The 14,878-nt window shown below is 36.4% G+C and overlaps 1 protein-coding gene across 1 annotated transcript; it reads right to left on the bottom strand.

Annotated features, from left to right (window-relative positions):
• Positions 1-6,107: 6,107 nt before the first annotated feature.
• On the bottom strand, positions 6,108-7,028 carry LOC148776578 (olfactory receptor 4K1-like). Its single transcript, XM_088840332.1, has one exon. It carries the CDS (start codon positions 6,870-6,872, stop codon positions 6,108-6,110), a length of 765 nt encoding a protein of 254 aa, XP_088696458.1. The 5' UTR covers positions 6,873-7,028.
• Positions 7,029-14,878: the final 7,850 nt, after the last annotated feature.

The raw sequence follows: 14,878 nt of genomic DNA, 5'->3' as shown, positions 1-14,878 counted from the left end.
CGGACACGACTGAAGTGACTTAGCAGCAGCAGCAGCAGCAGCAGAAGATAGGTGGTTTAAGGCCTTATCTACGTGTGCCTCCCATCTGACTGTGACATCCCTATTCTATGGCTCTATTGTGATTGTATATATGAGTCCAAGAGCAGGGAATCCAAGACACCCAGAAAAGTCTGAGTCTGTTCTATTCCATGTTAACTCCATTATTCAACCACTTAATCTACAGTATATCTCTGGAATAAAGAGATGAAGACAGATCTAATAAAACTACTTAGGACTGTAAGATTTAATCAAAGGCCTAAAAGAAATCTTTGAAGAACTTGCAATGACAGCTGAAATAATATATGGAAAATAAATAATTAAAGTATTAATATTCAACTGTATTAGCTGAAGTAGAAAAATAACTTTCAGGAGGAGGAAGAACTAATTCAATGTAATAAAATGTTAATAAAGCTATGCTTATTTATTCTTTTATTGGAGAAAAATTTGCATTAATAGTAAAATTTTTCAGGCAAAAGTAATCAGACAAATAAGCTAATAGTCAACTTGTTAGCATTCTGATTGAATGCTAGTTAATATTTTGCTACCAATATCACACACATATGCATACAATCTATCCTATACTAAAATTTATTACAAAATTTTTTCAAGTTATTATACAAGCTAAATTTACAAAACAACATTTATTGTGTCTATTAAAATATGACAAGCTGTATTCACTTTCTAAGGAAAATTGATTTATTATAATTATTCCCAGTTTCTCAATGAGACTTAGTGATAATTTTCTTTAAATCTAAATGTTTGTCATTGATTTTTATCCACTATATATACACTTAATTTTAAGAATTGTTTTTGAAAGTGTTCTATTTAGGCTAAGCCATGCGTTGCCTTTTTCTAACATGCCATTTTTGCCTGCTATAGGTTCAAATGAAATGGCTAGTGACTCCCAGGTACTGTGATGACAGAATGTGTTAGATTTGTTCTGTTAACTGTCCCAAGGACACTAGTGTGTCCTACTCCCAAGCAGAATATTTTCATCCCATAAAGAAACCTTCTTCCCAGTAACAGTCACTCCCCACTCTCCCTTCTCTCTAGTCCTGACATCCACTTTCCATTTCTGTGTATTTGTCTATTCTGGATGCAGTATTAATGGAATCATATGATATCTTGCCTTTGGTGACTGTTTTTTTTCCCTTTATCACAATGTTTATATATGTTGTAGCATGTATCATTACTTGATTCCTTTTTATAGCTGTATAACATCCCATTGTATAGACATACCACTCTTGTTTATCCATTCAATAGTTAGTGAATATTTGAGTTGTTTCCATTTTGTGGCTATCATGAATAATGCTGTTGTGAATAGTTATTAGTAAGTTTTCATAAGAACATGTTTTCACTTCCCTAACATATATCCCTGAGAGAGGAGTTGCTGGGTTATTGGTTAGCTCTATACTTAATATTTTGAAGAATTGTCAGACTGTTTTCCCAAAAGACTGCATAGTTTTTCTATCACAGCAGCAATGTATGTACTTTGGATTTCAAATCTCTGCATATCCTCACCAGCACTTGTTATTTTTTTCCAGTTTACTTTAGCCATGCTAGTAGGTATGAAGTGGTATCTTATTGTGGTTTTTATTAGCATTTTCCCTAATTGCTAGTGGTGTTGATCATCTTTTCATGTGCTTATTGACCCTTTGTATATCTTGGTTGGAAAAACATATACTCAAATCCTTTGATCATTTAAAAATTATATTATTTGTCTTTTTATTGTTGTGATATAAGTTGATAATATTTTAGATATAAGACTTTGTCATAGATATGATTTGCAAATATTTTCTTTGATCTATAAACTGTTTCATTACTTTCTTAAAATGTCCTCTGAAGTTTTAATGTGGATGGATTTCAATTAATCTACATTTTCCTTTTTCTAAATTTTTAAAAATTTGTATATGGTTTGCATACAATATATTTGTTTCAGGAATACTCCATAGTGACTCATCATTTACATTAACCTGGGTAGTATGATCATTTTAACAATATTAATTCTTCTGGTCCATAAGCATGATATATCTTTTCATTTGTTTTTGTATAATAGTCTTCTGTTCTTTTCATCAATGGCTTATAGTTTCCAGAATACACATTTTTTAACACATTTATTTCTATGTATCTTATTCTTTTTTGTGCAATTTTAAATAAGACTGTTTTCTTAATTTCTCTTTCCAATGATATGTTATTATTTTATGAAACACAATATGTTTCTATTTAGTACTGTGTGTCTTGAAACTTTACTGAATTTATTTATTAGTTCCAGAGTTTTTTGGTGGAGACTTAAGGATTTTCTGTAGATAGTATTATATCATCTGGGATTTTCTGTAGATAGTATTATATCATCTGCAAACAGTGGCAGTTTTAATTCTTCCTTTCCTATTTGAATTCCTTTCATTTCTTTCCTTGTCTGATTGTTGTCATTAGGACTTCCAATACTATGCTGAATACAAGTGACAGGATTGGCATTCTTATCTTGCTCCTGATCTTGGAGGACATGATTTCAGCTTTCCACAATTGAATATAATGTGAGCTGTGGCCTCGACATATATGGCCTTTATTATGTTATGTTCCTCCTATATCCATTTTGCAGAGTTTTTTTTCGTAAATGGATGTTAAATTTTGTCAAAAGTTTTTTCTGTGTGTATTGAGATGATCATATGGTTTATATTCTTCAATTTACTAATGTAGTAAATCATTGATTTGTGGATAGCAAACCATCCTTGTGTCTCTGGGGAAAATCTCACTTCGTCATGATGTATGATGCTTTCAATGTGTTCTTGAATTCAGTTTGCTAATATTTGTTGAGAAATTTTGCATTTGTGTGCATTAGTGATATTGGTTATAATTTTTTAGTGTTTGTCTTTTTTTGGTGTCTGAAATTGATGCTAGCCTTCTATAAGGGGTTAAGAAGTGTTTCTTTCTCTTCAATTTTTGAAATATTGTGAGAATTATAGGTGCTAAATCTTCCTTAAACTTTGGATAGAATTCACCTGTGAAGCTCTCCAGCCCTAAAATTTGCTGAGATATTTTTAATAACTGATTCAGTTCTATTACTGGTAATCAATTTGTTCATAGTTTGTATTTATTCCTGATTTAGTCTTGGGAGATTATGCATTTACAGGCATTTATCCATTTCTTCTAGGTTGTCCAATTTATTAACATATAATCATTCATAATACTCTCGTATGATTCTTTGTATTTTTAATGGTATTGGTTAGCTTTCATTTATGATTTTATTTATTTATGACTGCTCTTTGTTTCTTGAAGAGTCTGGCAAATTGTTTATCAATTTTTGTTTTTCTTTTCAAACAACCAGATTTTACCTTTATTGATCTATTTTTTTTCAGTAGTTATTTCATTTTTTCCCCCCATTCTGGCATTTATTATCTTCTTCCTTCAACTAACTTTGCATTTTGTTTGTTTTTGGTTCAGTTACTTTACTTGTAAGGATTGATTGAGATTTTTCTTGTTTTCTTAGGTATTCTTATACCACTGTAAACATTTCTCTTTAGAATCATTCATCCTATATCCCATAAATGTTTTTTTAACTTTGTATCTAACTTATTTACTTATTTTATTATTGATGTATAATTGCTTTACAATGTTGTATTACTTTCTGCAGTACAAAAAAGTGAATCAGCAATAAGTATACATAAATCCTCTCTCTCTTGAATCTCCCTCCCACCCCTCTACGTCATCATAGGTTCCATAGATTTTGATTGCTATGTTTTCATTTTCATTTTCCTCCAAGTTTTTTTTAGTGTACTCTTCTATTTCTTCAATGACCCACTTGAAAATTCCATGTGTGTGGTTTTTGAAGCTTTTTTTTTTTCGTTGTAATCTCATGGGTCATGGTCAGAAAACATAGTTGATATGAATTCAATATTCTTGAATTTGTAGAGACTTGTTTGTGGCCCAAAAAGGTGATCCATTCTAGAGACTATTCCAAGTGCACTTGAAAGAAATGTATGTTCTGTTGCTTTTGGATGGACTTTTCTATATATATCTATTAAATCTAATTGTCTAATATGTCATTTAAAACAAGTGTTTCCCTATTAGTTTTCTGTCAGAATGATCTCTTCATTGATAAAACTGTGGTGTTAAGATCCCCTACTATTACTGAGTGTTTTTTTTTTTTCTTTCTTTTTGTTTGTTTATATTTGCTCTATGTATTTGCATGTGTGCATGCCAAGTCCCTGCAGTCATGCCCAACTCTTTGTAACCCTATGAACTATATAGCCCACAAGTCTTCTCTGTCCATGGAATTCTCCAGGCAAGAAAAAAGGAGTGGGTTGCCATGCCCTCCTCCAGGGGATCTTCCTGACCCACGGATCAAACGCACTGGCAGGCAGGTTCAGTTCAGTTCAGTTCAGTTCAGTCGCTCAGTCATGTCCAACTCTTTGTGACCCCATGAATCACAGCACGCCACTGTCTATTTCAGTTCAGTTCAGTTCAGTCGCTCAGTCGTGTCCGACTCTCCACGACCCCATGAATCACAGCACGCCAGGCCTCCCTGTCCATCACCAACTCCCAGAGTACACTCAAACTCATATCCACAGAGTCGGTGATGCCATCCAGCCATCTCATTCTCGGTCGTCCCCTTCTCCTCCCGCCCCCAACCTTTCCCAGCATCAGTCTTTTCTAGTGAGTCAACTCGTTGCATGAGGTGGCCAAAGTATTGCAGTTTCAGCTTTAGCATCAGTCCTTCCAATGAACACCCAGGATTGATCTCCTTTAGAATGGACTGGTTGGATCTCCTTGCAATTCTTCAATTCTTCTGCGATCAGCTTTCTTCACAGTCCAACTCTCACATCCATACTGTCTATTTAGATATCTTATAATTATTTTTAGCTGGTAGGTTTATTATCAGTGATATAAATAAAATCTGTATAGTACTATGACAGTTGTCCCAGAAAGCATAAGACTACTCTTATAGTTTGAATTATGGCCTTGGTGATGCTGCTGCTGCTAAGTCACTTCAGTCGTGTCCGACTCTGTGCAACCCCATAGATGGCAGTCCACCAGGCTCTGCCCTCCCTGGGATTCTCCAGGCAAGAACACTAGAGTGGTTGCCATTTCCTTCTCCAAGGCATGAAAGTGAAAAGTGAAAGTGAAGTCACTCAGCTGCGTCCCACTCTTCGCGACCCCATGGACTGCCGCCTACCAGGCTCCTCAGTCCATGTGATTTTCCAGGCAAGAGTACTGGAGTGGGGTGCCGTCGCCTTCTCCGTGGTGATGCTATTGATATGTTATTTGCTTCAAATTCAGAGCATCAAAACTCAGTCCTATCATTAATACTATAGTATTTGGCGTATTTAAATTTAACATAAATAATAAATATAATTTAAAATTTATGAACAGTATTGCCTTATTTATGAATGTGGAATATTTGCAACTACTTATAGGAATCAAGCTATTAGCTGAAATAATTATGAACTATAACTTATGAAAGCAATTTTCATTTAGCTTGTAATGTCAAAGCAGTTTCTATTTTTAGTACTAAATTGCTTTCTGTGCTACTCCAGTCAAGTTAGATGTGTTTGCTAATCTGATTTAATATGGAGATATCTTTAAAAGGTTGCAAGATTTTTTAACAAGACCTATATAAGGGACATTATAAATTTTGACATATATAGTTACTGTTTTGGGGCTTCCCTTGTGTCTCAGACAGTAAAGAATCTGCCTGCAATGTGGGAGACCTGGGTTCAATACCTGGGCTGGGAAGATCCCCTGAAGAAGGGCATAGCAACCCACTCCAGTATTCTGGCCTGGAGAATCAGAGGAGCCTGGCAGGCTACAGTCCATGGAGTCACAGAGTCAGATACGACTGAGCAACTAAGCACAGCACAGTTACCCTTTCAGGGAAGATGAAGTGAGCCACAGAATGTCAAAACTGGTAACATAATATGCGGTTCTGCATTGCATTTGCCAACTTTAGAGTGACAAATCAGGTCCTATAACCGGAAAGACTAATTATGATAGAAACACAATGATAACAACTACACATGGGCATTACAAAGAACAAGAAGAAAGGACTTGTGTTGCTTCATCACAGTTGTCTAAAAAGCTTCCTTGGAACCCACATGTTGGTTCTTTAGTTTCTTCATGGCTTCCTTTACATCTTTATTCTTTAGGGTGTAAATCATAGGGTTAAGAAGAGGAGTGAATACAGTAAAAAACACAGAGATAAATTTATCAGTTGTGAAGCTTTCAAAGGGCCAAATGTAGATAAAGATTAATGGGCCAAAGAACAGAACTACAACAGTAATGTGGGCAGACAGAGTGGAAAGTGCCCTGGATGTCCCACCAGAGGCTTGGCGATGGACAGTAGCAAGGATGATAGTGTAAGAAATGAGCAAAAGGAGAAAACAGATAAGTGACAACAGGCCACTATTTGTGAGCACCAGGATCTCTAAAACATAGGTGTCCAAGCAGGCAAGTTTAATCACAAGTGGGAGATCGCAAAAGAAATTGTCTACCTTGTTGGGTCCACAGAAAGGAAGATCTATTGTGAATACCAGGTGACTGGCTGAGTGAAAGATGCCAATGGCCCAGGAGACCCCCACCAGGACAGTGCACAGTCTTCGGCTCAGGATGGTCATGTAATGTAGAGTTTTGCATATAGCGATATATCTATCATAGACCATGGCAACAAGAAGTACCATCTCACTGCCCCCAAAAACATGCAAGAAAAAAATCTGTGACATGCATCCCTTGAAAGTGATGATCTTGTGTTCACTGAAGAAATCTTCAATCATCTTGGGAGTGGCAAATGTAGCCTGACAGACATCAATGAAGGAGAGATTGCTAAGAAAAAAGTACATCGGAGAATGCAATCGAGAGTCTGTAATCACTGTGAGAATGAAAAGAATGTTTCCCAACACTGCAGCACCATAAAACACAGAGAAGATAAAGAAAAGGAAGAGCTGGAGTTCCCGAGAGCTAGACAGGCCCAGCAAAATGAATTCAGTAACCACTGACTTATTGATCCATCCATTAACTAAATCTGGGCTGCTCAAGTTATCTAAAGGGAAAAAAAAAATTTTTTTATTAAAAAAATAACAGATAAGGGTATTATTATTATTTCTAGGAATTTATATTTTCCTTGTGTTACATAACTATACAAATTGTCATTTACTTTTGCATTTATGAATTGGCTAGATAAAAGATGGATAAAGATTTACCTAACTAATAGATGTCAATATGGAAGGAAGGGAAAATTTGATTTGATATTATATACCAATACACTTTTTATAGAAGTGTGCAAGATCTCAATAGCATTTTAAAAGTCCCATGTACCATACTTACACATTCAGATTACAAATTCAAAAGATGAATCTGATGCCTTTTACAGAATCTTGGAGGGACAAGAAATTTAAGCCAAGTGCAAAGAGATGAAAATCAGACCAGTTACTTTAGCAATGACATTGGAGAAATAAGTGAGATGTGTCCATGCATTTGAGAAAATCTGCAGTGATAATAAGAGAGAGAAATTAATTTGTAACAAGTTAAGCTACTATGAGTGACAAATTACTTTCACTTTTCTATATTAAAACAATTTGAGTTTTATATGATTTAGTAGTCAAAATGTCTTCCTGGAACCTCAGAAGCATATGTTCTTTTCAATCACTCTTTATTTCTATCCATATGATCTCCTTTTCACAGCAGTTGAATATAATATTATTTAATCAGACCTTCAAAGCACTTCAAAGATGGAACTGAATGTAATTTAATTACTATGATATGCTTGTTATTTAAACATATTTGTACCACTTATCTTTGCTGGTCATTTTTTAATCTCTTTCTCTGATGAGTTTACACAATAACAAAAGTGTTTTTCCAAAGTCAACTGAAAACATAATTTATATATTAACAAATAATACAAATTGCCTGCTCTGCACCATGTAACCTTATGGGCTCTGGAGGCAAAGCAATGGGGAAAAAAGGAGGGGAAATATGCCCCACCTTCATTTGGTTATATCCTAAAGAAATGGTGGGACTGGCAGAGGCAATTGAGACAAAATATATATTATGTCATTTAGTGATAAGTGCTTCAGAGAAAATAAACTAGGGCAAAGGAATATGGACTAACCAAGTGATCATAAAAGCCTCACTGGGTAGGTTACATTTCAGCAGCAACTAAAGAAAATGAAGAGCAAGCCTTGAGGAAATCTACTTCAGACAAAAGGAATAGCAAACATGTGCAACAAATTGTTTATGTGAAAGAAGCATTCTCTTGAAAAACATCAGTATAATTTTGGCTGGTTTATTAGAAATTAAATAATGGAAACTTAGCTTTTAACCTTACTATGAAATTGGCATAATCGACTTTTTTGAACAATAATATGCCTCATAGGCTTAAACAATTTTAGAAAGCTGTAAATTCAGTCTTAAAATATGGACGCACACTAAAAACCTAGTCTTTTTTGTTTTCTAAAAAAAAATATGGATAGAAAATTGCATTCCAAATTCTATACATAGACTTCTGTATACAGAATTTGAAAAGCAATTTATATTTTTATTTAAATGTGTGGTGATAATTGTGTCATTCAAAATAAAATTGAAATGATCTGTGATTTCTTGTAAGAAACCTTGAAATGAAGCTTATGGCCAGATCTCAGAAACTGGGAAAATTTTTCTGTGTCTGTAGTCACATTCAATGACAGCTGCATGAGATATACTGTATTATTTATTAAAGGTAAGACATCCACATATTGAGAGCATTTTAAAATATAAAAATTACTAATTACTTTTTTGTATTATTCATAGAATCTTCTGCCTTTTAAAACATTTTCCTATAGTCCCTTGTACTGCAAGGAGATCCAACCAGTCCATTCTAAAGGAGATCAATCCTGGGCGTTCATTGGAAGGACTGATGCTAAAGCTGAAGCTCCAATACTTTGGCCACCTCAAGCGACGAGTTGACTCACTGGAAAATACTGTGATGCTAGGAAAGGTTGGGGGCGGGAGGAGAAGGGGACGACCGAGAATGAGATGGCTGGATGGCATCACCGACTCGATGGACATGAGTTTGAGTGAACTCCGGGAGTTGGTGATGGACAGGGAGGCCTGGCGTGCTGTGATTCATGGGGTCGCGGAGAGTCGGACACGACTGAGCGACTGAACTGAACTGAACTGATAGTGTATCAATGTATATACAAGGATTGACAAGAGTTTTCGAAGTGATAAATGCAAAATCTATTGGGTTATTAAAATAACAACTTTTTGCTCCATTCTATTCTCCATCACCATATCTATTTTTTCAAAATAATTTAGCTATATGCTTACCTTCACCTGGGTGCTTCAGTCCATCAATGTGTTAGCAGTGACAATAATCAAATAAGTCTAATGTTTTATTTCAGATTTTAGAATCTCATATACAAACTCCAAGCTCTTTTTGTAATTTAATTCTTTTATATTGGAGTATAGTTGTCTTACAATATTGTGTTAGTTTCACGTGTATAGCAAAGTGATTCGATTCTACATATACATATATCCATTCTTTTTCAGATTCTTGTCCCATATAGGCTATTACAGAATCTGGTCATCTCAATTCTATAAATACTTTAGCCCAGAATCCCTTTAACTCTGAATGTTAATGTCTATATTTAATTTTTTGTTTCATGTGATTAAATTCCTCATACCAGTTTTGAGCGAAATCACAGGGGAGCAATAATAGGTTGAAGAAAAGAAACCTCCAAAACCTATTGGCTTTTAAAAAAAAAAAAAGATTGAGTCACAAGAGCCCATAAGACAATATTTGAATACCATACTACATGCCCCCAAATCTCAGATAACCAATCCCATGGACTGCAATAGCCCATTAAAAAAAACTTCCTTTAGTGAGGTCATCTTGCTGTGGGAATTATTAACATACTTCAAGTTGCTTTTCTCAAAAACGAGATGATGAAAACATTTAAGTTATTTGTCTATAATTGAAAGCAAAGTACATATCACAAGAGGGACATGTAGTGACCTAGGAGTCTGCAACACCAGTTACTCTTGTTTAACAAGCTGTCTCCCTCCATGTGCCTTTGTCTAGAGTGGCTAAGGCAATAAACTCCAGCCTAAATGCCCAGAGCAGGGATATGCATCATAAGAAATATAAATCTGGCAATGGGCCTAAGATAAGTAGAATCTTTTCTTTAATCCTTTGCTTTTTTCTTTTTAAGGAAATATCTAGGATAAAGTTTTTGCAACTCCATATCTTATAATAAGCTACCCCTCAAAATCCAGTATTTTCATTGTCTTTGCTCATTACTTAACCATACATTAGAATCAAAAAGAAAGTCTTTTGGGCATACAGTGGGTAAAACTGCTTAGATATGCAAGTAGTTTGCTTTTGGATATTGTGGAAAGAGGTCTCAGAGCAGTGAAAGGACTGAAGTCTACAGAGAAGAGCAGGTGACAGCAAGAAAGGGAAACTTGGTGAGCCAATAAAGAAGCCCAGGTTTCTCTGAATTCTCTACTGATAGACCAGCTTCCTTCTTGATATCTTTCTCTTTGATATTTCACAGATATTTCAATTCTTCTGTTTCCAAACCTATTCCCCCTTCACTCTGCCCCATCCCCAGCTAATGGCATTTCTTTTGCCTCAGCCTTTTCAGCCAGAAACTTAGTACCTTCTTTTTCCTCAGTTTTTTCCTACATACTACTTTGTATTCTTCCAAAATATCCCATTTATTAAATTATATTCATTTTAACTCCCCTGTCTAAACCATCATCATTTTTCTCCTCAAATGTTTCAAGATCTTCTGATGATCTGAACTTTTACCATTGACTTTTTCAAATCGATTCCTCCAGTTTGATCCTTAAAAATAAAATAAAACCATAAGTCATGCCAACCTTTAAAATAAAGCAGGCAGTTACCTTAACCAGAAAAAAAGATTTTATTCAGGAATAGCAGACATATTGCAATTGCAAGCTATGGCAAAAACCATAAACAAGCCTGGCAAACAAAAGAGAAGGATGTTACTTTATAGAGAAAAAGGAGGACATTTGGAGGAGCTGCTTTGAACAAAAGTTCACTGGAGGAAAGTGAGAGTTCAGAGCGGTGATATCTCACTGGGTGAGTGGAGGTAGTTTCTCACTGTACTTATACTTCCACTTTTTATATGATAGTTTTAATGTTTATTAATACGTTTGAGTTATTTGCAATTCATTAATAATAAACTGCCTGTTATTATACTTTGCTAATTTTTATACTGGCTTCTGGGTGTTTGCTTCAGTTCAGCTCAGTCACCCAGTCGTGTCTGACTCTTTGCGACCTGATGGACTGTAGCACCCCAGGCTTCCCTGTCCATCACCAAATCCTGGAGCCTACACAAACTCATGTCCATCACGTTGGTGATGCCACCCAAGCATCTCATCCTCCATTGTCCCCTTTTGCTCCTGCCTTCAATCTTTCCCAGCATCAGTTCAGTTCAGTTCAGTTCAGTCGCTCAGTCGTGTCCGACTCTCCGCGACCCCATGAATCACAGCACGCCAGGCCTCCCTGTCCATCACCAACTCCCGGAGTACACTCAAACTCATGTCCACAGAGTCGGTGATGGCATCCAGCCATCTCATTCTCCGTCGTCCCCTTCTCCTCCCGCCCCCAACCTTTCCCAGCATCAGAGTCTTTTCCAGTGAGTCAACTCGTCGCATGAGGTGGCCAAAGTATTGCAGTTTCAGCTTTAGCATCAGTCCCTCCAATGAACACCCAGGATTGATCTCCTTTAGAATGGACTGGTTGGATCTCCTTGCAGTATAAGGGACTCTCAAGAGTCTTCTCCAACACCACAGTTCAAAAGCATCGATTCTTCGGCGATCAGCTTTCTTCACAGTCCAACTCTCACATCCATACATGACCACGGGAAAAACCATTGCCTTGACTAGACGGACCTTGGTTGGCAAAGTAATGTCTCTGCTTTTTAATATACTATCAAGGTTGGTCATAACTTTCCTTCCAAGGAGCAAGCGTCTTTTAATTTCATGGCTGCAATCAGCATCTGCAGTGATTTTGGAGCCCAAAAAAATAAAGTCTGACACTGTTTCCACTGTTTTTCCATCTATTTCCCATGAAGTGATGGGACCAGATGCCATGATCTTTGTTTTCTGAATGTTGAGCTTCAAGCCAACCTTTTCACTCTCCTCTTTCACTTTCATCAAGAGGCTTTTGAGTTCCTCTTCACTTTCTGCCATAAGGGTAGTGTCATCTGCATATCTGAGGTTATTGATATTTCTCCCAGCAATCTTGATTCCAGCTTGTGCTTCTTCCAGCCCAGTGTTCCTCATGATGTACTCTGCATATAAGTTAAATAAGCAAGGTGACAATATACAACCTTGACGTACACCTTTTCCTATTTGGAACCAGTCTGTTGTTCCATGACCAGTTCTAACTGTTGCTTCCTGACCTGCATACAGGTTTCTCAAGAGGCAGGTCAGGTGGTCTGGGATTCCCATCTCTTTCAGAATGTTCCACAGTTTATTGTGATCCACACAGTCAAAGGCTTTGGCATAGTCAATGAAGCAGAAATAGATGTTTTTCTGGAACTCTCTTGCTTTCTCCATGATCCAGCGAATGTTGGCAATTTGATCTCTGGTGCCTCTGCCTTTTCTAAAACCTGCTTGAACATCTGGGAGTTCATGGTTTACATACTGCTGAAGCCTGGCTTGGAGAATTTTGAGCATGACTTTACTAGAGTGTGAGATGAGTGCAATTGTGTGGTAGTTTGAGCATTCTTTGGCATTGCCTTTCTTTGGGATTGGAATGAAGACTGACCTCTTCCAGTCCTGTGGCCAGCGCTGAGTTTTCCAAATCTGCTGGCATATTGAGTGCAGCACTTTCACAGCATCATCTTTCAAGACTTGAAATAGCTCAACTGGAATTCCATCACCTCCACTAGGTTTGCTAGTAGTGATGCTTTCTAAGGCCCACTTGACTTCACATTCCAAGATGTCTGTCTCTAGGTCAGTGATCACGTTATCGTGACTATCTTGGTCGTGAAGATCTTTTTTGTACAGTTCTTCTGTGTATTCCTGCCACCTCTTCTTAATATCTTCTGCTTCTGTTAGGTCCATACCATTTCTGTCCTTTATCGAGCCCATCTTTGCATGAAATGTTCCCTTGGAATCTCTAATTTTCTTGAAGAGATCTCTTGTTTTTCCTATTCTGTTGTTTTCCTCTATTTCTTTGCATTGATCACTAAGGAAGACATTCTTATCTCTCCTTGCTATTCTTTGGAACTCTGCATTCAGATGCTTATATCTTTCCTTTTCTCCTTTGCTTTTCGCCTCTCTTCTTTTCACAGCTATTTGTAAGGCCTCCTCAGACAGCCATTTTGCTCTTCTGCATTTCTTTTCCATGGGGATGGTCTTGGTCCCTGTCTCCTGTACAATGTCACGAACCTCCGTCCAGAGTTCATCAGGCACTCTATCAATCAGATCTAGTCCCTTAAATCTATTTCTCACTTCCACTGTATAATCATAAGGGATTTGATTGAGGTCATATCTGAATGGTCTAGTGGTTTTCCCTACTTTCTTCAATTTAAGTCTGAATTTGGCAATAAGGATCTTTTTGCCTTTGCATCAGGGTCTTTTCAAATGAGTCAGTTCTTCGCATCAGGTGGTCAAAGTATTCTAGTTTCAGCTTCAGCGTCAGTCCTTCTAATGAATATTCAGGACTGATAACCTTTATGATGGACTGGTTGGATGTCCTTGCAGTCTAAGGGACTCAAGAGTGTTCTCCAACACCACAGTTCAAAAGCATAAATTTTTCGGCACTCAGCTTTCTTTATAGTCCAACTCTCACATCCATACATGACTACTGGAAAAACCATATGTTTGACTAGATGGACCTTTGTTGGTAAAGGAACATCTCTGCTTTGTAATATGCTATCTAGGTTGGTAATAACTTTTCTTCCAAGGATTAAGTGTCCTTTAATTTCATGGCTGTAGTCACCATCTGCAGTGATTTTGGAGTCCAAAAATATAAAGTCTCTCACTGTTTCCATTGTTTCCCCATCTATTTGCCATGAAGTGACAGGACTAGATGCCATGGGTATTTGCTTACTGACTTAAAAAACCTCTTTACAAATTAAAGATATTACCCCTGTGGATAATACTGCTTGTCACCTAATTTTTCTTTTGACTTTATTTGGGATAGAATTTTAAAAAAAGAAACTAAAACTTTTGCGGAAATTAATGCAGTCATATTTGCCAACTATTTTTTTAACTTTTCGACTTCTGAATTTTTTATCAAACTCAATGTGATAGGTTGTGCGCGATCACTAAAATCCCAAGTAGACCCAACAATGATTAGAAAGTGGAAGAATGTGTCTCTGGTAGTACAAGGAACTGGCCAAATCAAATGACCATTCACAAATTCTAATTTCCCTCTTTCTCCTACTGTTCTCCCTCACCTCCATTTTTCCTCGTGTCACCTACCCCTCCTCTACCTCAATATTTGACTATTGAGGATCAGAGCAGCTAAATGACAGTTTTTCAAGGGTACTATTGGCAACTCTCCATTTTCACCTGCAAGTCAGAGTTAAAAGGGAAAAAAATACTACGAACAATATCATGAATGCATTAATGTTTATTACATATTTAAAATGTTTTGGCACTATATAAAATTTGTTTTAAAAAAAAGTCATGTTAAAGGAACATTACCATGTTTGATATTGTACAAATGCATTTGACCTGAAGTCTAAAGTTCCAAGAATTCTTAGCTAATAATTAGTATCATGGTTCTAGAAGACTATCTATATCTAAGACTCAGCTGGCTCTGATTTACCATGCAGAGTTAATATCTAAACACATAGTCACTAAGTTATGTTTTAAAATATAA

Source organism: Moschus berezovskii, chromosome 9 (genome assembly GCF_049115385.1).
Source record: "Moschus berezovskii isolate FMDL1 chromosome 9, NW_MosBer_1.0, whole genome shotgun sequence".
Classification (NCBI taxonomy): domain Eukaryota; kingdom Metazoa; phylum Chordata; class Mammalia; order Artiodactyla; family Moschidae; genus Moschus; species Moschus berezovskii.
This window is presented reverse-complemented; position numbering and strand designations above follow the sequence as displayed.

Coding starts and splice junctions, on each gene's coding strand:
- LOC148776578 (XM_088840332.1), bottom strand. CDS start 6,872: ATGTACTTTTTTCTTAGCAATCTCTCCTTCATTGATGTCTGTCAGGCT.